The sequence below is a fragment of the Pteropus alecto genome, unplaced genomic scaffold, assembly GCF_000325575.1.
Source record: "Pteropus alecto unplaced genomic scaffold, ASM32557v1 scaffold71, whole genome shotgun sequence".
NCBI lineage: Eukaryota > Metazoa > Chordata > Mammalia > Chiroptera > Pteropodidae > Pteropus > Pteropus alecto.
The window spans coordinates 6,474,153-6,500,774 of NW_006433024.1; the positions used below are offsets into that span (position 1 = coordinate 6,474,153).

Here is a 26,622-nt window from a genome sequence, read left to right on the forward strand (position 1 = left end):
GCCAGTATTATTGGTGCCCTTTTCTACAAAACCAGATATTAATACTCTTTTTTTTTGTCATGAGCACTTTATTTCTATTTTAATTTATATTTTCCTATTATATGCGAAGTTGAAAATTTAATTGTCTCTCTGTATGCCCTACTTTTAATGTGCTCATTATAAAATAAGGTTTTAATTTTTTATTGTTTCAGACAAAAACAATCTTATTGACACGAATACTTTGAAATATTTTACAAATTTGCAAATATTTTACCCTATTTTAAAAATTAATGTGTAAATATTCTTACAGGTTTGTTGTACACGTGTCTCAGAAATTTTAATTATTTTGAAACACAATCTGTTTTCCATTCACGTGACAATGTTTTTGCCATTTTATGCTAGGATAGACCTTCCCCATTCCAGGGAGAAGGTCTATCCTAGCATAAAATGGCAAATATATTAATTTATATTTTCTTCTTGTACTTTAAATGTTTTGTTTTTTAATACTAATTCTGTAAACTATGTTTTATATGAGCAAAGATAAATAAATTTATTTTTACCAAATGTACGATAAAAGAAAATCCTTTTGTATTGTTTTTAACGCAGTGTGTATGTGCGTGTGCATGCATACTCATACACGGGTGAATGTGTATTTAAAGTCCAGTCTGAAAATAGTTTAACTGGAATATTTAGTTCATTTGCATTTAATATAATCACTAATAAATGTGGGTAAAAATCTATAATCTTACTTTTTTTCTCTTTTGATGGCTTAACTATATGTTATAATTACAGTTATTCCTTGTTAATTTCCTGATTATACTTTTTCTATAACATTTTGTGTTAAGCGAAGTCTGGCATACGTGTAAAAAAAAAAGACGTACATTTTGAATGTACAGTTCCATGAATTTTTATGAATGAATATACAGTTATAATTGCTACCCAGATGAGAATATAGAGCATCCCTGCACCCTAGAAGACTACCTCAGTGGTAACCACTGTTACTACTTTATCATCTTCTTTTCCTGGTTTTTAAATTTTATTTAAATTATATCATATAGTATATACTAATTAATGGCTGATTTTTACATTCAACATGTTAGTGATAGTCATGCATAGTTTTGATAGGATTAGTAGTTTATTCTTTTTTATTGCAGTATAGTATTCTATTCTTTGTACATCAATCTGTCTATTCTCCTCTTAATGGGTTTTGGAGTAGTTACCAGTTTTGCTGTTATGAATTAAGATGATGTGATTATTTTTGTACATATCTTTGGATAGTCGTAGGCATTCATTTTTCTAGGATATATACCTAACAGTAGAACTACTGAATCATAGGATAAGCACCTATTTTGCATTTAGTAGGTACTGCTAAACAGTGTTACCAAATGGTTTGATCTCTTTACATTTCTGTCAGCACTGTATGAGAGTTCTAGTTACTTTCCATACTCAACACTACTTGATATTGTCAATGTTTTTAATTTTAGCTTTTTGGGGGTACGGGTCTATTGGTATCTCCTTGGTTTTACTTATTATTTCTTTGATGAACGATGTTAAGTACTGTTGACCAACTCAAAGTGCCCCAAATCAAATCCTTATCTCATTACCTCATATCTTTCTCTTGCCTTCCATTTTTCAGCTAACAGAAGTGTAACTCCACTCAATTGTTTAAACAAGGAGCTTGTGATGTCTTGTCTGTGTACTATGGTAGACTGTATAATGCTGTATAAGAGTACAAATTATGTCTTCATTGCTGATTGAATAAATGAGCAAATGAGTGCTTGACTCCTCCACATTTTTTCATTTCATATTGATGTGTTTTGACAATCATATAGCTGAAACATTTTTTTTTTTTTATGTCTTGTTCTATAATATCACTGCTGTTACATAATCTTTCCATGATCTGGGATTCAGCAAAACTGACTTAAAAAGTAATCTGGCTAATTTTGTTGTAATTCTAAAACTGCTCTAAAAATAGCCTGTTTTTAAAAAAGTAAGCTGAAACTGTGATTAGTTTTCTGCTTTCTGGATTCTTTTTTACTAGTTTGGCCCAGTCAGTGGGGATTATTTTTTAATGACGAGAAGGGCCTAGGACCTCTGCCATTTAAGGATGCTAGTGTTTATTAGAGACATATTAACACGAATTATGACAATCCTCTCTTTATATGTCTCCTTCCTACTAGAGAATTAGCATTCAATATCTTAACAACCTTCTTTTCTGCGGCTGATAAAAAGCAAGGTAGGAACAAGATGATTTTAATATGCAATGCAAATAAAAGAATAACATATTTTGAATACCACTTTCCCCAGTTCCTTGGTACTTTATTTAAAAACTTTAGGCCTTTTCTTCTACTGGTGGTTTCTAAGACTTGAAGCAAAAAAAAAGAATTCCGACAATTGCTATTGAGTGTTTGTTGCCAATTATTTTTTTTTTTATTGTTGGTAAAGAAAATAAAAACATGGATAAGTGAAATTTATACACATGTACTAAATCTTTCATACTTTCACTAGGTTTTGTTTCCTTCTTCTTAACCCTGACAATAGCTACTGGAGGTAATAACATTGATTGATGTAAATTTATTTTCCTTTTTTTCCCGTTTGTCCTGTGGAACTAGAAAATGGACAAAATAATATAGAAAATATTCATGGTCAGAGGCATGAATAACTAATCTATTACATAAAAGAATGGTCTTAAACATATGTGTAGAGATTCACTTATGAGTCATAATGAGTTGTAAGTAATTTGTTACTAATAATATTTAAAGATAAGACGTTTAAGTACTAAGAGTGCTTGGTTTATAATCCTCAATTAGCATTATCTCTTATTACTACAAAAATTTTGCAATATTTTACTTTTAAGCTTTTAAAATTACAGCCAATTCAACGTTGTGTTATGGTAAAGTATCATTTAATAATTTGCAAATAGGCCCATATTCTTATAGGGAGAGAAAGGGTTTATCACAACTGGTTAAGAATCAAACTAACAGTGTATCTTTTCATCCCTACTGAGTAGGCTCTTATGAGTATGTGTAACCTGTGAAAGCCATCTTTTCTCAAATGTGACCAAGAGAAGAACTGTTGAGAATGCTCTGATAGTCCCTAGGTAAAGGAAATGTATTGGAAGTTTGTTTTTAATTATGAGTCTTACTTAATCCACATTTTAATGTTAAAATAAGTATTATAAGGGATTATTGCATTTTTAGAAAGCATAAAATAACTACATTATGTATATTAAAATATTTTCTAATTTGAAATCTATCTACAGTGGTTCCTTAAATTATGCATAATAAGCTCTATAGGATCAGGGATCATATCTTTTCTATATTTGTTTACTCTCCTGCAGTGCATTAGACATTGTAACTGTTGACTGATATTTCTTTTGATTACATTGGATCCTTTTAAAATAAATAAACACTATAATAAAAAAAAAAAAAAGGCAGCTGGAGTACAAATTTCTTTTAAAAACATTGAGTTTTGTGTCAGACTGAGTTGGGCTCAAATTCTAGCCCCACTTTCAAAAGGTTGGGCAAATTGCTTAATCTTGAGCCTTAGCTTCTATATCCATCCTTATTATTTGCATTTATGAGAATAATACCTATCTTTTAGAATTGCTATTAGAATTAAATACATATAAAACATCTTGAAATGTGACTAGCACGTAATAAGCCCTGAACAATTAGTGGCTGTCATGATCATCATTATTATTTTTATTATTGATAGTTCAGGATCAACTAGACTCTGCTTTGCAACAAAGAAATCAATTGTTCTATAATGCACTTAGAAATAAAATAATTTATCAGTTATTACCCTCTATTGGTTTTTGGTTTAAAACTGTTTTTTGTATTATATTAAGGCCCAAGGCAAAAGCAAAGTGAAGAATCATTTATTCTAATTCTGTATATTATTTATTCATTCAGTTCAATAAATATTTATAGAATACTAACTGTGTTTCAGGTACTGTTCATAGCCTTGAGGACATAATAGTTAACAGGAACACATCTATGTTTTCATGGAGTTTATGACCTACTGGAGGAGGTATAATTGATATATAATCAAATATATAAAATATGTACATTTATATATCATATACACATTTTTATATAACATGTAATAAATATTTATTTATGCACATATATATTAAAATATAGTAGAATCAAGAGTTTTGTTTTAGCCATGTTAACTTTTAAAAGCATGTAGAAAATCAAAGTAGAAATGACAAATATGGCATTTGGGTTTTGAGGTCTAGAGAATAAATGAAGAGTTAAGCCATAGAAGTTATTTAAAGCCATGGCCAGGGAAAACAGTAATTTGAAGAATGAATCATGTACTATGTAAAATACTGTGGTCAAAAAAGATAAGAACTGAGTTTTGCCTAGATAGAGTTTATTGGTGATTTTGCGAGGAGATACTTCACGAAAGTAAGATTAAAAACCCGATTGGAGTGGGTCAAAGGGAATTATAGGGTCAGCAAATATAGGCATTGTATATCAGAATTCTGTATTATTGTCAATAATTGTGAAATATTTTATAGTGAACAAAAATAAATGATTTATTGTTTTATATTCTTAAGATTTCTTTGTATACATCTGAATAATCTTTTCAATATTATTAGTGATTGATTTTTTTGGAAGGATAATTTTATGAATTTGTCTTTTGTATGTATAATAAAAATTGTTTTACTGGATCACCCCTTGAGATGAAAACGTGTTATTTGATAAAAGTGTGCTTGACTTAATTATAAATAACCAGAATTACCTAGTTTTCATTATATACAATGATGTATGGTACCTATATTTTGGGCGAAAATGGCACAGGTTACAGTATGGAAAAAGTTTTAAATCCTCTAAGTTTGCAAGCTTAGTAATATTTGGTTGGATAATAATTCTGTGTACAATTAAAATACAGTTCATTTATCTTTATTAATTGCCTTTAGTGTGTTAATTTTATGCAACACCGTAGTAATACAACATTTAAAAAATTTTTTAAGGAAAAATAGACACCACACACACACATCAAAAACAAGGATATTCCTTGGAAAGAATAAGATGATGGAACTTGTGAAAACATACTTATATTGGTTTATCTTTAAGTATGTAGTTTTGGAAATATATATCTTCATTTGCTACACTAGTACTCATGGCATTTGAAACAATAATATATCACAGTTTTATCCAGTTAACTTTTAAAATGAGAAGACATTCTGAGATGTGTTATAGTTGACTCAGCTTATATCTGGCATTCGGTTCACCAAACCATATACAAATCACGTGTTTCTTTGAACATGAATTCAAGTATATCATTGGAAAGATATTTTAATATTCTAACAAATTCTTAAATTGAGAGCTATATGGTATTAAATTTATTGATATTTTAACAATAAAATTTAATGATTTAATGCTATCAAGCAAATGTTTTAAACAATTGCCTCATGCCTAAATGTTAACTTCATAGTTTATGAAACTCATAACAATAAATAATTGTTAAAGTACAGAAGAAAGAAAGATATGTTTTTCAAAAAGTGATACATGGTAATTAATGGCAAAGCTGATGGATATTAGGACTCACCTGAGTTTGTATTCAGCTGCTGCCCATATACAGTTTTGGCTGAGCCATACCTTTTAGAATGCCATTAGAAGCATGGTTATTATTGTAATTTTCCACAAGTCAATATAAATGATATAATTATAGATACTAATTCTCTGTTACTTTCTCATTTTACGCTAGCAAATGTCATCACTAACTTCTTTTGGTTTAAAATAATAGTGTTTATTTCCTGCAATTGTTCATAGAAACAGCAGTATAAAAATATGTAAACTTGTTTCTTAATAACCCCTTCATCTTAGCCTATTTTTAATGTTTACATTCATGAAATGTCATTTAATGTGTAATTTAGGTATATAGCTTATTTTATTTTCCAGAACACATTTGAACTTATAATAAAATGTAGCATATAAGTGATACTATAAACTGTCTGAAATACTGTGCCAGGAAATATATTGTTGAATTTTCATTTCCCTCAGAAGCCCACAAAAATGTTAAATAATTGAATGTTGGTTTATTAATTCCTAATTTTATTTCTTTGTTTAACATACTATGTTGAAATTTGAGGATGCAGACCTTGCTTCAAAGTCGCTAATAACTTGAACTACCAAATGAGATTTTTGTCTTTAATTTAATGGCATTATATCTTATATCTCTTCATTTTTTATTTTCCAAAGACGCAAAGCCTACAGAATATCATAATAGATAAAAAGAGGATGATGGCTGAAATAAAAATCAACTATTACTTGTGGAGAAAGAAACCATGAAATAGCTCCAAAGATTTTTTCTAAAGCTGCGATTTGAATTCTTTAGTTTTGTTTATAAACTCCTTATATTTATTCCTTGATTTTTTTTATTTTAAAAAGAGATCCAGATCAGTTTATTAAAGTCTTAATAAACCTATGAGCAAATCGTAGTAAATAAAAGACCATTTTAAAAACCTCCTGACTCCATCAGTTGAAATGTGCAACTGGTGAATGGGTATAGAAATAAACTTCCATTAGTGAATCATTTCCATTTGATGATTCCCTGTGGTGATTAGCTAGCCAGTACAGTAAACCTCACATTTTATGAAATATCACTAGGATACCATAAAAGAGTAATTTATTTGTTCAAATAATATTGTAATGGAAATTTCAATAAAATGAAAGACTCCCGAATTGATTACCATCAGCTGTTTTCATTGCAATAGCACGTAGTTATAAAACCATTACTACAGAGTTCTTTGAAACAGATTTTATATATATTTGCAATGCTATTGATTTATAATTTTTCTTTTCAAGGCTCCTGCTAGAGCCCACTACAGTGCTCTGTATTTTGAGTTAATGCAATTGATCTTCCCTTAAATGTTGATTATACTTTATTGACTACTTTAATTTTTTTGATCAATAGTTATTCAAAAGTTGATTTAATGCTGTTTATTACTGATGATTTTAAGATTACTTCTCATAAAGAGAAACCTCTGGCTTCTAAGAAACCTCTGACTTATTAGTTCTCCTCTTGCCTCTAACAGTAACCGTTTATTTAGAGAAGGGAAGTAGGTGGCCTCTTTTTGCATTTATCCTGGAACATGGATAAAATGCCTTCCTCACATGAATCTTTTTCCCATGGCTAACAATAACCAAGATAAAATATATTTCCACAAATGATGATTAAAGATCAACTGCTATTTTTGGAAATTGTGGGAAAAACCATCATTTCTAACAGCTATTAATCTTTTAATTACCGTTCGGATTTAAATTTCTAGCTCAGTTGATGTGATGTTAAATTATGTTAGAGTTAACTATTTAATTTTATCAAAAATGAAAAGAAGCTCTCTTTTACTTTATAGTCAGGTATGTGTAGATCCTATTGATTTTAGAATTATAGAATATTTAAACTTGAGATCATCTTTTTTTTTCCCCCCTTGTTGAAAAAACTAAGGTTTGGAGAGGTAAAGTCATGGGCTCACATTTTTATATAAGGAGCTTAGCATGATTATATAGGAAATGTTTATTAATTTTCTATTGAATTACATGTATTTTGAAACTTGCATAAAGATCATGATTGGAGAGGCAGAATTAGTGTTTACATTAAATAGAGTTATAATGTGAATTAATATAAATTAAAACATTTATTAGCAAAATAAAGTGAACTTTTTTTGACATTTGAATTTGTATTAAGGCAATATTTGCTATATTTAGCTAATTTGCTTTAGTTACCACTTGTTCAACCAAAGTTATATATATATATAGACTGGCTCTAATAGGGTTATTTTAGATATTATTTACATTTTACAGTATAATGAAGTAATAACACTGATCTACTAATAATAACTTTGCTTGACAGGACACATATATCTCCTAGAAGGCAAATGATGCTTCTATTGTATTATTATCATAATAAGGTTTATAATGTAAAGTTATCCCTGAATTTATAAATTGTTCTGTAGAATTGAATTAGCATGAATGTTTTTACACTTGCCTGTAGACTTTTAAATTGATGATAATACTTTTATTTAAAGTTTCATCTGAAATTCTAAAGCAAACATTTACTGTACATAAATTTATACAATTTGTGTAAATGTTATTTTCTTATAATGTGTTTGTCTGGTTTGGGTATCAGGGTAATTCGAATTGCTTTTTCTTTTTATAGATTTTTTTTTTTTTTTGGTACCTTGTGGAATATTCTTGACAATTCAATAGTTAACTAAAATTGGAAGACTTAGAAAAACACCTGGAATAGAGACTTAAAGAGATAAAAAGATCTAAATTTTATTTATGCTTTATATTAACATAAAAAAATTTACCTTTCAAATGCTGTATCTTTTCATTGAAAAAATATATATTTTTTAGAATTTATAAACCTTTTTATAAAAATAATATGTGAATTTAAATCTATAATATATTTCAAGTTTTGTGGGTAGTAGTCTACTGTTTAATTATGAACTCCAAGTATAAAAAAGCAAGTAATGATATATTATGGAAGAGTTCTTTTGACACAGACATATTTTAAGAAGTAACAGTTGCCTGTCTGAAATTAGATAAACGCCTAAAAGTCAAGATTGATTTATTTTTAAGCCTATTGCAAAAACTAATAGTCAGAAAATAACTTTGCTTTGTGTTCTGACAGTAAAATATAATTAATTAACAGAAAGTGCTGGCTGTTTCTGCCTAATTTTCTCCTCCTAGCAAGAGTAAGAATGTTCTTGATCTGGGCTAATATTTTAATATTTATTATTTCCTACTTGCCTGCTCCTGACCTCTGTTTGGTATGCTCAGTGTCGATATGCTTAAAGCCTTTTTTAATAATGATTAACCTGGTCATCTGAATTTATTTGGGGTATTATGTTTTACTTCAAACATAGGCAAAACAACTAAACTTTATTCTTTGCTTATTTGTATGTCTTTTTAGGATCAGGTATTTATTCCATGATTATATCTTATCCATCTTATATTATCTTCTCTTAAGACTGTATCAAATAAGTAGGCTTGGTACTTTGCATTATGAAGACAGAAATGATATTGTCTGACAACAAATGATAACACATTCTGGAATACACAACTTGGCATAACTAAGAGATTTCCAGAATTGAAGTGATTATCAACAATTGGAGTCATGTTTATTGCAACATAAATGTAGAATTGGAGATAGAGAATTGAAGATAGGAGTTTAATTTTAGGTGAAGTGTTGAAAGAATGGGAAATTGACTTTTTGTCTGTTTAATAATGTTTCCTTCTTTAATCCAGAAGGAATGATTTAAGATTTAATTTAGAATGGATTGAAAATATTTGATTTTTTGTTATTCTTTAATAAATAGCAATAACTGAAAAGAACCACTTTAAAATTAGAAGAAATCACATTTATAGGGAAGATTAGCTTCCCTTTGTTATAGCACTTTATAGTTTTTTGTTTTAAGAAGTCATTCCCTTTGTATTCTAATGTAATATAGCCTTGGTGATTATAATAGTTTGCATGTTATACTTATTGTTTAGAAACCTAAATGGTCCCTTCAATAATGCTTGTATCTGGAGTTTAATTAGCATTGTAACTCTGAAATACTCATATGACTTGTAGTGTTCACTTCAAGTACTCCAGCCATCTTTTTGCAAGTTGGGGGGTGGGGTGTCATAATTGGGGGAGGGACAGGAAGCACACAACACAGTTTTCATAAACTGTCCAAGAACTGGGGCCATGATCCAGGCTTCTGAGATTCCCCATGCAGTCAAACTCAGCACGTAGTAAATCTGTTATATAGTGAGACTTTCAAGCTTTTAAATCATTTATCATAGGCAATAAATAATTTTGACTGACGTAATTTTCTAGTTTTTGACCTATGGTGTTTTGAAAGACAATAATTATCAATATATTTGAGATAGAATTAGATGTCATGCCATTATTGTCACCATTAAATGTTTAATGGCAAAAATAATATTTGTGTGGTGATCTACAGTGTATAAAGCATTTTCATATGAATTATCTCTTTATTACACACAATATTAAGACTCACCTTTTAAATGACTTTTCCAAGGTCACGTGGAGACCCTTTTCTAAATGAAGTCATTGCTAACTCTGTTTTTAGTGTTCTTGAGCACACCCACGTGGTTTTAATACTATATTAGGATGCTATTGAATCAGTTGTGTGGAAAATTTTACCAGTTCTCATGGTGAAGAACACCTAAAAGAAACTTTTATAGGAGGCAGAGTGATAAAGCAGAAAGCTCATGGACTCTCAAAATCAAAAAGCCTAAGGTTCACACCTTGGCTGTATTACTCACTACAGTTACTTTTGAGAAAAGCTGCATAACTTCAGAGTCTGTTTCCTGTTCTATAAAGTAGGGCAAATCATTTCTATCTAAGAGGAGAATTAGATGAGTATTTAGTGAGTTAATGTGTACTAAATTCCTAGTAGACTTCCTGGAAACATAGATGCTCAATAAATATTATTTTGTAGTCTCTTTTTTCCCTTACTCTTTTGAAAACAAAATTTCTTTAATTACCAATATATTTGTATTCATTTGTTCATTTGTTCAGCTTTATGTGACAGGTACTGTTTCAGGTTTTAGAGATACAAAAGTATATCTACTCTCTCAGAGCTTGCTCTCTAGTGATGGGATATAGACAATAAGCATAATAAAAAAGAAAGAATAAAAGTAGAGTATGTTAGATTAGATAAATGCTCTGGAGAAAAAGTAAAGCAAGGAAGGGGTGAAGGGAGTAAATAAGTGTTGGGGGTGAGTAAAGGGATTATAGTTTAAATAGTTTTATTAGAGACAACCTTACTAAGAAGATTATATTTAAGCAAAGACTTAAGAGAGAAGATAGCAAGTGCTCCATTTTTGAAAATCTGGGCTGCCATTGAGTAGGCAGATGGGACACTAAGTGCAAAGGCTTTGTGACAGGAGTGTGTTTGAAGGATAGCAAGAAGGCTCTGGTAATTGGAATATAGTGATCCAGGAGTAGAGAAGTAGAAGATAAAATCAGACCAGTTGGGTGAGGTGCGCTGGTCAAATTTTGGGGCAGGGCTTTGTGAAATCGGAATCCATTAGAAAGTTCTGAACAGAAGAGCAAAATGACCTGATATTCATGCTATTCAAAAACAAATTGTAAGAAACCATGGATTTTTTTAAGAGCATAGACTCAAAGGATAGACCTCATGAGTTTAAATGGCTCTGTAATAATTTATTGACCATTCAATCTTAGTTAAATTCTCTGCATGAAATAAGACTAATAATAGCATCTACCTTATCAAGTTGTTATGTAAAGTAATCCTCTGCTTGGCAAATAGAATCTAATGAATCTTTGCTATTATTATTAGTAATAATAAAAGGGTCTATCTATAATATGACCCATTCTCTACTAGTGATCTTAAATTGATATATAAAACCCGTTCTTGTCACTAATTTAGATGTGAAACTATTGATATGTTAGAAATGGTCATGAGTACTAAAGAAAAATGCCTCTGCTTATAAACTAATATTTCAGATTTTGAGAGGGTCAGATTTTGAGAGGAGCATGGTGACTCCCTGAAAATCAGATTATCTCCTCTGATGATACCTTTTTTTTTGCAGGGGGGTGGTTTGAGATTCAATGCTATCATTCTTTCATGAGAATAGGTCTGAAAAGTTTGTGACAGTTTTGACATTTCTTCCATCTTTATTGCTTATATTTAAACTAAACTTTAATTTTTACGAATTCTTCTTTATGGTAGGTAGCATTCCTTCTGTCATTTCTTTCATATGGACCCTTCCTTCCCCTACCTGTCATTATCTTAGTGTAACTGCTATCACTTCATGGGCTCTCCTCTGTTCTGCTTCTTGTCAATGGAAGTAGTAGGTATTTTTTGTTGTCTATACTCACCACTGCCAGAAAGTATTTTAAGCACTTTATACCAGAAATTTATTTAATCCTCATTATAACCCTGTAAGGTCAGTGTTTTTGACTCCTATTTTATAACTAAGAACAGACTCAAGGGTTAAATAACCTAACATTCAGTCTGGTCTATTTCTTATTGCAAATCCTGTACCCAATACAATTAATTAATGATTTAAGAATAATGTTCTTTTGCCTTTGTTTTAGGTTTATTCTGTTCCCTGGGACATATTTTTCTCTCTGTTGTACTTAGCTAGTTATAATACAGGTCAGACTTGGAGACATCTTTGATGAAGGAGACTTTTCAGACCATAGCTGCCGAATATAATTTTTTCTCGCAAAACATAGTTTACTCTTTGTTAACACTGTCATGTAATTATACACTGGCATTTGGCAAGTCTGGAATTTTCTTTCTTATTTAATCATTTTGTAGATGTGTGTTTGATCTCTCTAAATAGAAATTCCAGTAGGAAACTAGGAGTATATTTTATAATTTGTATCTCCATACAAAATTTATACTCCAAAATTTTGTGTTCTCCATATAGAATTCATGCAATAAGTGCATAATTTTTACTGTCAAGATAATCAACTAATTGATTTTAGTATGTATATTTCTTCCTTTGAGTCAACTAGCCACTTTGAAAGTTTTATAGTCTTGGAAGTCAGTTAAAAATTGAGAAATTATTGAGATTTATTCCTAGTAATATGTCAGAATACCAGTGTAATTAAATTAGCCACACTGTCCAAATTATTGTCTCTATATGGAGTTGTTTACACACTTCAAAATATGATTAGCAGTGTGATAACATTTTAAAGGGCAATAATAAAAAAATTTAAAGCCATTACTGTTTTAAATATTACTTTAAAAAGAAAAGTAATATTTATATTTCTAAAATATATTTTTAAAGAATAAGTATTTAAAAGATCATTTAGGAAGTTGCATTTTTTTCAGTTTGGGCTGAATTAAAAGAATTTAAAAATATTTTAAGATATAGCAAAGTCAGACTAATTATGAAATTGTCTTATTTCAGATGTATCAGTGATGATTTTTATTGCATTTAAAATTCTTTGAAAATATTCCTTTAGAAATGTCATGTTATTTGGAAGCACCTTTTAAAAACCATCTACCAATTGAAAGTTTTTAGTGTTTCTTAAAATTCAGAAACCATGAAATATTTTTTGTATGCTGACTACTTTTCTATTTTCTATAAATTATTATGAAATTTAAGCATTTTGTAAATAATTATTTTCTTAATTTAAATTGATTTTATTAATAATATTTATATAGTACTACAACATTTTCATATTTCTTCATGATATTGTCTCATTTGCATATCCCAGTAACCTAGTGATATGGACTAGGATGGTGTATTTATTTCCATTTTCATATGAAATTGAGGGTCAGAGAAGTTAAGTAACTTACTCAACTTTTATGGCAATTAAAATAATAGATTCTGGAATAGAAACCAGACATTTTGACCTTTAGTCTCTGTTTTATACCCTGCTGCTTTATTTATATCTTGTCTTTTAATTCATATAATACTTGAGAGTCATGAAAACACTTCTAAAAGTATTTAATAATGTTATTGAACCTGCCTCTTCTAATTATTTTGAATTATTTTAATGACACTTTCTTGATTATTTTCCCTCTTAACTTACCTATGAAACTCTTTCTCACTCCTTAAATTTTACTTGGTAATATCTCCACACAAGGATTTCATGGTGGTATAGTGCATCCTATTTTTAGTGCTCCAACCTTGAGTCACATGTTTAAACAAAGTAAGGAATATGGAAGTTCACCTACCCTTACATGAATATACGTGTGCCTGCAGATGTGCACACGTACACACATGTACACATAGTGAATCAGACACTAATTTATATAATTTTGTCTGCTTTAGTATATGTAAAATTAATGTTATTTGGAGGCCAGGTAATAGAAAATTTTACTATCATTGGTTTTAATTTAATGCTGATAAGAATTTAATATTAGAACTACCTTGAAACTACCATTAGTAAAATGATTTGGACCCCACCCCCACAAAAAAATTTGAAAAGAGCATTTGCTGAACACATTGACTAAAGTTTAGTATTGTATTATTTTCACAGTATTTTTTTCAAATACTGTAAACAATCTATATATTTAATAATGATTAGAAGAAAATTCTTGTCTGGCATTCTCATTAGTTGTATAATGTTCATGAAAAAGTTTGTCCAGAATATAGTATATGAATTTCTTGCCGATGTAGATTAAAACTAATTTTCTTATTTAAAAAGGTGCTGACAGATTAGCATTATCTCAGCCAGAAACCTCTGTGAAATTAAGCTTATTGAGACCACCCATGCCATATTATTTTTAACTATTTGTGTTAATTCAACTATTGTATCTGAAAGCAGATCAAGTGGCAGTCCATTGTACATGGCTGGGACTTGTGATTGAAATTCATCTTGTGTTACAGATAAGAGTAAAAGCTACTCATCGCCAAGAAGGATGAATACTCTAGTTATCTAATATAATTGAAGAACATACTTTTAAAGAAGAAAAAAATAAGTTTGTTATGACAAATAAAAATTCATGAATAGGATAGAATTTAAGCTGCAAGATGAAATATTTGCAGAATTTAGGCAGAATGAGTCATCATAATAACACCAGTACTCTTGATAAAATGGAAAAAGAGATAAACTTATTGCAATGCATTGATTATTTATTTGTGGTATAACTTTTATGCTCTTTTGAGATATTTTTTGCATAAACCCATGTAATAGTTACAAATTATACAAAATAAGCACTTAGCAGATAGATATTCAACAAAGTTTTACAAGACAATAATAAATGAAGGGGTTTGGTAGGAAAAATGTTTGTTCAAAATGTTAGCTGACTATAAGGTTGATGGCCTTCAAAGTTCACAGTTATAGGTTCTAATTTATTTCAGGGCTACAAATGCATCAGTGTGATAAATGTCTACCTGTCAACAGATTAGAGAGAAAAGATAAGTAAAGCCTGAGAGAAGTCAGCGATAGTCTTGAGTGATTCAGCACACAATGTTAGAACAATAGCCTGCCTTAGCAAGTATAAACATTTCAGTGAGATCGTAAAACAGAGGACTCTTTCTAGTGATGTTTTAGTCTCAATATCTATTATATCGTGTTATATCATAATTATATCATATATCATGTCCAATTAACTATCTCATCTCAACATTTGCCATGCTATTTATCGAAGCAGCCCCACTCTGTTGCTTTTGGTAAATGTGTACAAGGTACACTGTATTTGGGGCACGGTATTCCCAAAGGCTGAGTACTATAATTTGCATATGTAATGAATATAATTTACCTTAGTATTATTTTTACATGTATTGATGTTTTTGATTAGGTTGAGATTTTAAAAATATAATTAAAATTTAATATTCTTTAAACATTTCAGAAACCCACTTCTTGCTCCCACTGTGGATTAATGCTATAATATTTGTGGATTTCAATTTTTACTGTAATTATCTTTAAAATAACTGCTCAGCAATGACCCTCACTTCACTGTTTCAAATTTATTACAAAGAGTTATTCTATTCCCACATGAAGTTTTTAAACCTCTGTTTTCACCCTTTCAAGCTGCCTGTATCTTCTCATACTTTTAATTTTCTGTCTTCTAGAGTAAGAATTGTTCCTTGGCCTTTCTGACAATAATTGGGAGGGGATGAGGAGCATTGTGGAAGAGAGGGAAAATAAATGCTTACGTTATTTCTGCTACTATCTCATTGTACCACCAATTCATGTTTCCTAAACAGATGACTGCAGTATACTCATCTGTAAACTGGATTGTTTTATCTGTCATACAGGATATTGTAAGAATTAAATTAGGTAAAGTTTTTATAGTGTGTGGCACAGCGAATGCTGGCACAATAAATGGTGTCTTCTTAGTCACGAAGATAGTATGCTTTGTGATCTTTTAATATTTTTCTCACTGTTCAGCTCACCACATCTAATTAGTCCATTCTAGCTCTATAATAAAAGCAATGTAGTTAGTAGTACAGGTTCAGGAGACCTAATTGTTTTTGAAATCTGTCTCCATCGTTTATTGGCCCTGAATCAGACAATTTATCTAACCCTCTCTATACCCATCACTTCTCTGTAAAATAGTAATAAAATAGTAACTTGCCTCAAAGTGGTTTTGAGAATCACATTCAGTTAACTGAATGTGTGTGTACACGTGTGTGTTTATATATAAAATAAATGAATAATGCAGGTAAAATGTTTAGCATTGTGTTTTGCATAAAATAAGCAATAAATATACCATACATTGTTATTGTTGTTGTTACTCCCCATTCCTATTGCCAGTTCAGGCTCTTGTTGTCCTCTTATCTGAATGCTCTACACCAGGTTACCACTGTGCTCTCACACCCTACCATCCATCTAATACTGTTGACAGTTAAATTATTTTTTGTACCTGAAAAAAGAAGTACTTGAAGTTGTTCATTATCTAGCAAATATGTTACAAATTACTTATCTTGGCCTTTTAGGACTGCCACAATTTGACTTCGTACTACTTTTCCAGCATTATTTCCTACTTTGTCTATCTCACAGCGCTGCAGTGAGAATTAAGAAAAGGAATATATCACAACAAAGACAGTATTTGGCACTTAGAAAGTTGTTCATTTCACCTTGTTTCTCTTTTTTCTCTTTTACTCCTTTTTACCCTTTTCTTTTAATAAATCCTGCATTTCAGTCAAACCTGCTTCCCCTTTAAATGACACTTTTCTGTGTCTATGCCTTTGCCAAGATTAATTCTTTTTGTTTTTATTTATTCAGTATTCTTTTTGTTTTTATTTATGTCATGTATTATTTAGCACTGGGGACACAAATGTTTAGAGCATTTCTCAGAGGCATATTCTAGAAAGAAAGAAGACCTCTGGGCTGAAAACTACATGGTGGGAAGGCTGTGTCTATTTCAGCCTACCGTTGTATTTCCAACTCTGAATAGAGCTATGAACATATTAGGATTCTCATAACCATTTAAGACTAAAGCTTGAAAGAGATGGAATGAGGCAAAAAGGGAGAGGGAGTCAGGAGACAGCTTGACATGTTCGATAATTTCATGTACTTCTGTATGGTTAGAGAAAACATTGTAAAATTCACGTCTGAGAGAATGAGAGATGATGTAGAAATGTAGTGGCCAGAATATGAAGAATGTTATCCATTATGCCTAGATCTTTGGACTCTATCATGTAGCTTCGGAAAGCCTGTGAGGGGGTTTAAATAGGATTGTCACATGCAACAATTTTATTTTAGAAAAGATATTTTGTTAACAGTGCAGCAAGAAGAATTAGAAGTAAGGTTAGAGGCATATATATAAGTTGTGAGCCTATTGCAATAGTAAAGCAAAGAATATGGGACCTTAATTAAAAATAAGAGTGGACAGATTTAACACATATTTACATGATAAAATCAGCAGCACTTGGTAACTGTTGGATTTGGAGAATGTGGTAGAATCAGAAAAAAAGGATGAGCCCTTACTGCTGCCCAGACTTCAAGGCACAGTTGAATTATAACCTATTACAATTTCATCCATCTTGGTGCAGATTAAAATAAGTACCTACTTTTTTTTTTTTACTCTTTATAAAATGTTATATGTGCCTTTCTTATATTGCTGATTTATTTTTACGAGTAGTTATTTATGTGCATGTCCAAATTCTCTCACTGACTTGGAAGGCCTATAACTGTAACTTTGTATTACCTCCTATGGCCTTATTTATACTACATGTTTAGTAAATACACAATTATTAATTAATATCATACTTTTTATTTAATTACCTCCTGAAAAAAATCCAGAAAGTTAAGTATATAGTTGGGACATTTTGGTATTTCAAAATGAAACTAGTAGTTGTAAATAGGTAGTTTAACTAAAATTATTTCAAAAGCACTTTAATTCTAAAAATTCAAAATTAGTAATTGCCAGAAAAGAAAATATTCATAGGAAGAAATTTTAAAGTGAAATCAGGCCATATTGTTTCCAAATTCAGATGAGAACTTACTATTAAAAATCTTGCACAGATTGGAAATGACTAATCAACATTAGGAAAATGAAATTTGAAGATCTACCCTCATACTATTCATGGCTAAAAATGTTTTCATGTCCAATTTTAACAGTGTTGTTCCAGTGTTAAAATTTCAATGATTAGAACTGTTGGATTGGAAAAAAATATCATTTAATTATCTAATATATACAGGATAATCTTAGGCAAATCTCTTGATTTGTGTCAGTCTCCCCCCTTAGCGAGCAGCCTTAGCTGACTCTTAAAGGAAATCTATCACATTCGAGTCCAGATATAGAGTGCAGTGCTAGGTATACTGTAAAAAGAGTAGTGTATAATAATGGAATTAAACTTAGATTTTTCTATGGATCTTTCTAGCTCTAACCACCTGTTAGTCTGTGGTTGTAAGTGTTAAAATTTTGGTTTAATGTCAAGATAAATTTTGAAAACTGTAACCTGTCAAGAAGTTAATCTTTATTAGTCGCTGTCACACATAATGAGCAGACACATCAGGCCACATACACAACAGAATCGTCTTTGGAATTTAATTCAACAGTTTTATCTTTATAAAGTCTTTTTAAAAATTTTAGTATGGTAGAACAATGATTGCTTTTAACAGCGTTGGAGGCTTAAAATACGTAGTTCCCAACAGTCATGGGGATATAAGATACAGCATAGACAATATAGTCAATAATACTGTAATAACTATGTATAGTGCCAGATCATTTATTGTGGTGATCACTTCATAAGGTATATCACTATGTTGTACACCCGAAACTTATATAATATTATATGTCAACTATAATTGAAAAATAAATTTTACAAAAGATATAAAGTTATCACATGTATCTATGCCCGTATTAAGAAAAAAAATACTTTTTCAAGAAACAATTGTTTTTATTTCAGTGTGTTTTTAAAATTTCAAGTATTGTGAGATGAAGAGGAAAGAACATAGGGTCTGTGTTTCAGTATTAGCTTTGCCCTCCAAGAGCTATCTGCTATCTTCTTTGAGTCTTGGTCTCCTCATAAGTAAAATGAGGAAGTGGAATAGTCTGTTACGTCCCTTTGAACTCTGAAATTCTGTGTCTGTATGCTGTCCATATCAGATCCACAGCTATAGTTCATCTACTCAGATGTGACTCATCCTATTAAAAATAGAACCTAATCATATTTAGAAGATCATGTGGATAAAATGTCATTTAGTTCTATTTAATTAAAAGAGCTAACCTAAAATAATAAAGGTTCATTTTCTTATTTTAATGTAAAGGAGAACTGACCAGCAAATAAAAACTTGGTGCTCTAGTGATATACTACTATTAAGAATGTTCATTAATGAATCAATTTGTAATATTAGGAATACATTGATGTTTAATGACTCTTAAAAATTGAACAGCTTGTGACTGTTTTATGTGGTTCTATGGTAATAGGTCTTACATCTTGAAGAGTATTCCTGAATTCATATGCACAGATGAGTATTGCTATCTTTATCATAGTTACCTTGGGAGGTTGAGCTCAGTTTTTCATATTGCATCACTAAATATATACTAAGCACCTACCACTGTGCACTGATGCTACTATATTCAATTGAAGGCAATGCTGGAGAATTGTAGTTGTGAATCTTCTCCTTCAAATGCTAGTTTATTTTTTAAATCATCTTCATTTCGATTCTGAGCCCCAGCTCCCTGTGCTGAAAGGCCATCAATCTCAGTCATCCACCTGAACCCATACACCATCCAGAGCTATGCAGAGGCCCTGCATCTTGTCACTTCTCTCATGCCACGCTTAGTTTCCCCTCAAATGCCTGTTGTTCTAATTTCTGCACACCCTCTGGGATCAAAGGTTCTGCTGCTTCTGTGCTATAGAGGGGCACAAAAATCTCTGGTAGCACTGGGAGCCCTGTGATTAAAGGTGCATCTTCCCTCAATTCATCACCTAGCCAGCTGCTGGGAGATTTCATCATCTCTTAGTCACTTCATCGTTCCTGTACTTTCCTGGAACTTGTCCATCTTTTCCATGTTTCTTCTACCCAGTTTCAGAGAAATCTCTCTGTAGCCAGGATAACTAGCTTTCTTTCTGAGCTTCGTCTTTCTTTTTAATCTTAAAAGAGGGAAAGTTGACTTCAAATGATAAGATAGAAAATGTTTTCTTTTTCTGTCATGCAGAAATCTTTAAGAAACATACATTCTACAACTCTAAATACCTAGGCACCTGCTTGAAAAGGAGACTGAGGGAGGGAAAAAGATGGGGTGGGATGGGAGAGAGGGAGAGTGAGTGGGGCAGAGAGAGGGAGAGAGGGAGAGAAGCGGGAGGGGGGAGAGAGAGAGAGAGAGAGAGAGAGAGAGAGAGAGAAGACACATGTCATTATCCTGCTACACAAAGAGAAAGACATCATTTTCAAGAGCCTAAATTCCAGCGGGAATGAGTGATTTATCAAAAAAAACACAATTTTTTTTTTTTGTATAATTTTGTTAAAGCCATTTCTGCTATCGTTCTTTGTCATACCATCCACTTTTTTTTCATATTTCTTTTGCTCCCTCCTTCCCTTGTCTCTTCATTTCCTTCAGAAAGAGCATAGAATTTAGAGTTGATGAGATTCTCTTTATCTCACCAGTAATATGATCTTAATCAATTTGCATTATCTCTTTGCACCGTACTTTTCTATTTGTAAAAATGTGGATAATTGCCACTTGTCTATATTTCCTTAAAGAGTTTTTGTTAGACCAAGTAGGAAAATATTTGTGCTTGGCAAACCACAAAGCATTGAACAAATATAGACTTTATTAGTTTAATGTGGAGTCAGAGTGATGTGAGGAAGAACACAGATAGTAGAGCTAGATACACCTATATTCAGTTCCCACATTTGTCGTTTACTAGCTTAGTGTAATCTCAGTTCTGTATATGTAAAATCTAATAACACCTACCTCATGGTTCTAAGGAAGAAATAAGATAATCTTTATAAATCTCTGTGAGGTAAATAGGGGTATGTTTTAACCTCATTTATTAGATGAAGCAATTGAAGCTCAGAGAGTTAAAATGATCTGTCCAGGGTTATACAGGTGATAAGTGAAATTACCAAAATAAACTCTTGGTATCAGATATGGGCTTGGCTTTTTAGATAATTATATCAGGTAATTTCAGAGAAAGAGTTTGATATGTTTGGAGCATAAGCTATACATATGTATGTATATATAGATGAGATCCGTAGAAGGATTATTTTGAAATGTTCAGATTTATTTGTTCTTGTGCATTTGTTAAGCCAAAAAAAAAAAATTTGTCCAATCTCCTTATTTTATTGTCAATTTGTACAAATTAAAAAAGTGTTCTTATGTTTAGTTAATGACCCAAAAGAAGGGGAAAACTAATTGACTCCCTTTTGAATTGTAGTGCAGGGTGATTCCCTATTATATTTGAATTTTATGTATATTAGAATTTTGAGCAATGTATATTAGAATCCTGAAAATGAAAGTTGATGGCTCTAATCAGCTATTAACTAGGGACGTTTGGTGAGGTTCATTTCTAGTTTCATAAACCCCTGTTGTCTCTCACTTTTTGTTTTGTATTGACTGATAATAACAAAATTTTTTTCCTCTATGGAAACATCCTTGATTGTCAGTATACCTTCAAGGGCATAATCATGATATATTAAAAAATAATCATGTAAATTATAATTACCATCTCACATTTTCTAGGATATTTTTAATGATGAGGATTTTTTCTTGTAAATATTGATTGGGACTTTCCTGGCTTGAGATAAAGTAATCATATGTAAATTATTTTATTTGGTATACTCTTAGTTTAAATTTAGAGGTATAACAAGATTTAATGTTGGGCCATAACAAGAAAGTGGTTTACAGTTTTGCCTGGGAAAAGTTATTTATTTAAATTATGCTACACCCCTAGCAATCTTAAAACTGAGTTAAGGTATGGTAGAAAATTTTTACCTACTCATAGATCCTTATAAGTCGACTTTAAGTGTTATTTTAAAGATGCTATTTAAAACGATGAAAAATATGTGTAGTTATGCCTTTTGTGCTAACAGTGATAGAAGTACAAGGTTAAGTTATGCTAACACATTTATGTTAAAAGGCAGTGCTTGTACGTTTTTACCACATTTACATCTCATATTTTACATCTCTCTTCTCAATTTTGATCAGAAGATTTTCGCCACGTTATTCTTTGAATTGCAGGCTAAATTTTCTAAGGATCTGATCAGAGGCTGAGACGCAGCATGGTAGCCAGTAGCAAAAAATCAAAGCATAATTATTCCTTGTTTCTGACCACTCTCCCTGAAATAAGTTATACCATGCAGGGCAGGGAAATGTTCAAATTTATTACAGGGATTTCTCTTCTGCAGTATACACATGGACTTTAAAAAGTTATATGTTTAAATATTTTTAACAGTCTGGCTTGTAGTGTATTTGTCATAGTATTCAGTATCATTGGCGTAATTGTTTTTACTTTTGCAATCACATTAAACTACGAGCATATCTTTGAGGGGAGGTGCTGAGAGTGTCTTCATTTCCAAATCAGCCACAATCAAGTAACTTGTTCGTACATATGTGTCTTTATGGTCCAGGTCTGGTTTCTTGCCTAGCTGTGACCTATTTTCTTTATAGTGTAGCCAAATAAAATATCCAAGGAGTAGATTGAGGTCCCATTAACTTTATTGTGTATCTAGAATGATCCAAGCATGTAAAGATACATTGTATTCCATACATTGTATCTTGTTGTCCTATCAAAATTATTACTGGAGAATCTTTCACTCTCAAAAGTGTCTTAGTTAAACGAGAAATTGTGTATCGCTTTACCAATTAAGTAGGTATTGGTGGTGTCTCCTTTTTTTCTATGCCCCCTTTTTTTTTTTTTTTTAAATCCTGGAGAAATCTAGAGACACTGGAATTTTAAGTAACTTTCCCTAAGATATATAGCTACTTAGTGGCAAAGCTAGAATTTACTCCAGGTGTTTTGATTTAAGCCTGGAGTTTTTCTTCCAGGTCGGATTGGTTAATCTGTCAATTTTCCAGGTTAGATTTTTAAAGATTTGTCCTCTTACTATTTATTGTTAGATATAGTCTCTCGCTCTCCCTGTATTCTTGAATATCTGTATGTTTAATATAAGGCATTTAGAGAAATTGAGGAAAAGTGAGCCATACTAATTGTAAGCTATCTCCAAATGAAATTGTTGGAAATATCATTACCATCCAGGTGTTGGAAAGCATTAAAAAGCTAGCAGCACAACACTGTGGCCAGTTTGACCTCATGGAGTGAAATGTAAATTTGTCTTGAACTGGTCAGTCTGTGCCAGCAATTATTGTTTTACTGATACTCTGATGAATTCTTTTAAACTGATCATTTATAATTGATCCAGATTTCATATATAACAAACTGAATTCTATTTAAATAATTATAAATGTTTTTCTATTTGCTATCAGCTCTGAAAATTACGTGCTGCTAGTAATTAAGGTAGCTAGCAAAAATAAGTTTTGTTCATGCTGTGGTAATTTTTTTTTCTGTGTTGGCTAGATTTTTCTAGATATGACATTTGGTTCAGGAGGACACACAAGAGCCATTCTACAGAAGGAGTCAAATATTACTCTTTATGCCTTAGACAGAGACCCGACAGCTCATGTAATAGCTCAACAGCTCTCAGAATTGTATCCGTAAGTAATACTCTTATATAATTATTTAATTTTGGTGCTGAGTTTTATAGAGTTTGGTTTACTCTTTTGGAATTTGTTCTCCCGTGTCTGATGTTACACTTCATTCCACTAAGTATTTCCTGCCCTGTATTCCTTAAAAGAATTAATGTAAATGATGTGTCTTTTTTTTTTTTTAACCATTTTATTGTTATCAGAAAATAATGATATTCTGCATTTATTATTTCTGAAAAAATAAGAATAAATACAAAAATGACTTTTGGCTAAAATTTGAAGATGTTTTGAAATCCATCCATGAATAACATTTTGATAAATAACCTAAGTAAATTTGGAGCTATCTATTCCTCCATCAGAATTAGTGAGCTTTTACTTTAGAACTTCTTAAAAATGTAAAATATTGTCTTTATGAGTGGTGAAACCATCTTCCTTTAAGGAAAATTTAGAATTAATGAGTTAAGTCCCTATGCTATGGTGTTTAAAAGCCATCAGCCTGAAAAACAAAAATATGTTGGAGCTAAGATAACTATCTCCAAATACTATGTAAAAGACTATTTTCAGAAATGAGAATTATTCTATTCTCTCATGCTCCAGAGATTGAAATCAAGAAAATAGAAGAAATTTCAGAGGTAAATTTTGACTTGATGTAAACTAGAGTTTTTACTAGTTGTAGCTGTCTAATAAGGAAAAGGTTTCTTTGGCGAGAGTAAAAGTATAACCATAGAAAAGTTTAATCAAAGACTATAAACAGAATGTTGGATTACAATTCCAGCATAGTCTGTCTTCTGTCTCTCTCAGGTCCCAAACTCTTTGCAAATCTATTCGTGTGATTTATTCTCCCAATAAGTATGCAAATAAATTCACATAAATTTTTGTTTGCAAGATTGCAGGGTTCATGGAGTCCCTGAAACCCATTTGATCCCAAGTTATTTTCTTTTAAGAAATATATGAGGATGTGATTTAATAACATGGTACTAACTTTTTATTGTTTCAAATCTTTTCACTGTCATTCTGCAATGTTACTTAGATGCACCCTCCTTAAGATCTTGTACTTGGGCATTCATGTTTATGAAACAACTTAAGTGTTCACTTGATTATCACCTTAATATTCATAGAATGGGTATAGGTCTTCATTATATTTCACTATCATAAAAAAATTGAAAATTTTTAGATGCTGTTTCTAAAGGCAATAATTTCTAGTCCAGTTGTTCCAAGGTATCTTATTCCTTCAAATACCCTACTTTCTCAATGGAGCTTAAATGGTTATCAATTTTATCAGGTGTAATTTTTTACCTAACAGGAATCTCGAGGCTCTGTATTCTCTCTTTAGTTCACAGATGTGGAAACTATTAGCTAGATGGATTAAATGATTTGTTAGAAGGCATACATAATGTAATAGAAATAGAACTGGGACATGTATTCTGACCTGTCATATAATAATCTCATTTTATTAAATTATACTATTGTGGCTTAAATCTTATTGAGACATTTTTAATTCATCAACAAAATAGATCCTTTGCCAAACATAATAAGTTAAAGAACAATAAAATAAATCAAGAAGAAGGAATTAATTAATATACATAAAAGCTAGAATCAAAGAAACTAAAAATCTATAAATAAATAAATAAATAAATAAATAAATAAATAAATAAATGGAGAAAAGATAAAGAAATCCCAAGTGATCACTGTTTGAAAATGAAAATAGCAAAACTCCTTTTTAGCCTGGTTGTTAAGGGAAAAAGAGAACAAAAATATATGATTAAATTTGCGAAAGAAGACCAACCATAGACACAAGATAATTTAATCATAAGATATTATAATTACAATTCTGTTGTAACATGAAACCTAGGTGAAATGAATGATGTCCTAGGAAAATATAAATTATTAAAACTGACTCAGTAATTGTAAAACTCAAATAAGTCATTAACATAAAAGAGGTTAGAAAGGTAACTAAAGTACATAGGAAAATGTACCATGACCAGATTTGCAGTTGTTATCGAGCTATTAAAAATAGAAAAGAGTATTGCCTTTTACACTAGTCCTGACCATCGTAAATACAGAAAGTTCTTTCAATTATTTTACATTGAATCTAGCATAGATTCAATACCTATTCTTGCTAGAGATAGTATAAAATAAAAAAGAGAAAGAGCCCAACCTCACTGAAATATATAAATGCAAAATTCAAAAGGAAATACTAGTATATTTAATTTACACATTGTTTAATTAAAAGATTACTATCTATAGGAATGGATCCATATCAGACAATCAATGGTAGGTTGGTAAACATGGCAATGATCATATAGCTATTCTTATTAAAATCTCTAAGTTAAACAAATATAAGTAAACTACTTAAATGTAAAATATTCAATTGTTTCCCCAAACAATGAAATACTATAACAATTTAAGTCAAAATCAGGATGTAAATATGGATTAACTTCTATAAACATTTTAATCAATGTTTTAGGAAGGTCTGGCAGAAGTAATTAAGACACTAAAGAGAGGTCGAAATATCTCTAATAATGATTTGAATACTTAAAAACTCAAAAGACTTGTAAAATTATTAAGATGGTTAGATAAAAATTTTAAAATATACTCTAATAGTAAATACCTATATCTTCTTATTGAAAAGCATACAAGATCTGAACAAAAGAGAAAATGTATTTGTTTTGGGGCAAAACAAACTAATGCTTTTTTAAATGTCAGCTCCTAAAACTCATAGATGCATTTAATGTACTTCCAGGAAGTATCTTAATTGATATTAGCTTAACTGATGTATGTTTTGTCTTGTTTTTTTTTTTTTTTTTTAATTTGGATAATATAATCTTAAGCATATATGTTGGGGGGAGTAACAAGATTTTGGGGAGTGGGGGGGAAGTAAGAGGAAACTTGTTTTACCAGATGTCAGATCATACTATAAAATCACTGTAATGAAATCAATATGATATTGGCATAAGAATAGGCAAGTTGATTACTGGAGGAGAGAATCCAGATCTACTTTATAAAATAATTTAAAAGGAAGCAAATATATTTTAATTCATTGAGACAATAGTGCATGCTTAAATAAATGGTATTGG

The 26,622-nt window shown here is 30.7% G+C and overlaps 1 protein-coding gene across 6 annotated transcripts in view; it reads left to right on the forward strand.

The window, feature by feature from the left end:
• The window catches only part of METTL15 (methyltransferase like 15), a 151,938-nt gene that overhangs the window by 50,450 nt on the left and 74,866 nt on the right, over positions 1 to 26,622 (forward strand). For all 6 annotated transcript variants that reach the window (XM_025044037.1, XM_025044036.1, XM_025044038.1 and 3 more), the window contains exon 3: positions 23,418 to 23,554. In XM_025044037.1, the coding sequence (XP_024899805.1) occupies positions 23,418 to 23,554 (137 nt within the window). The remainder of the gene's footprint in view (positions 1 to 23,417; positions 23,555 to 26,622) is intronic.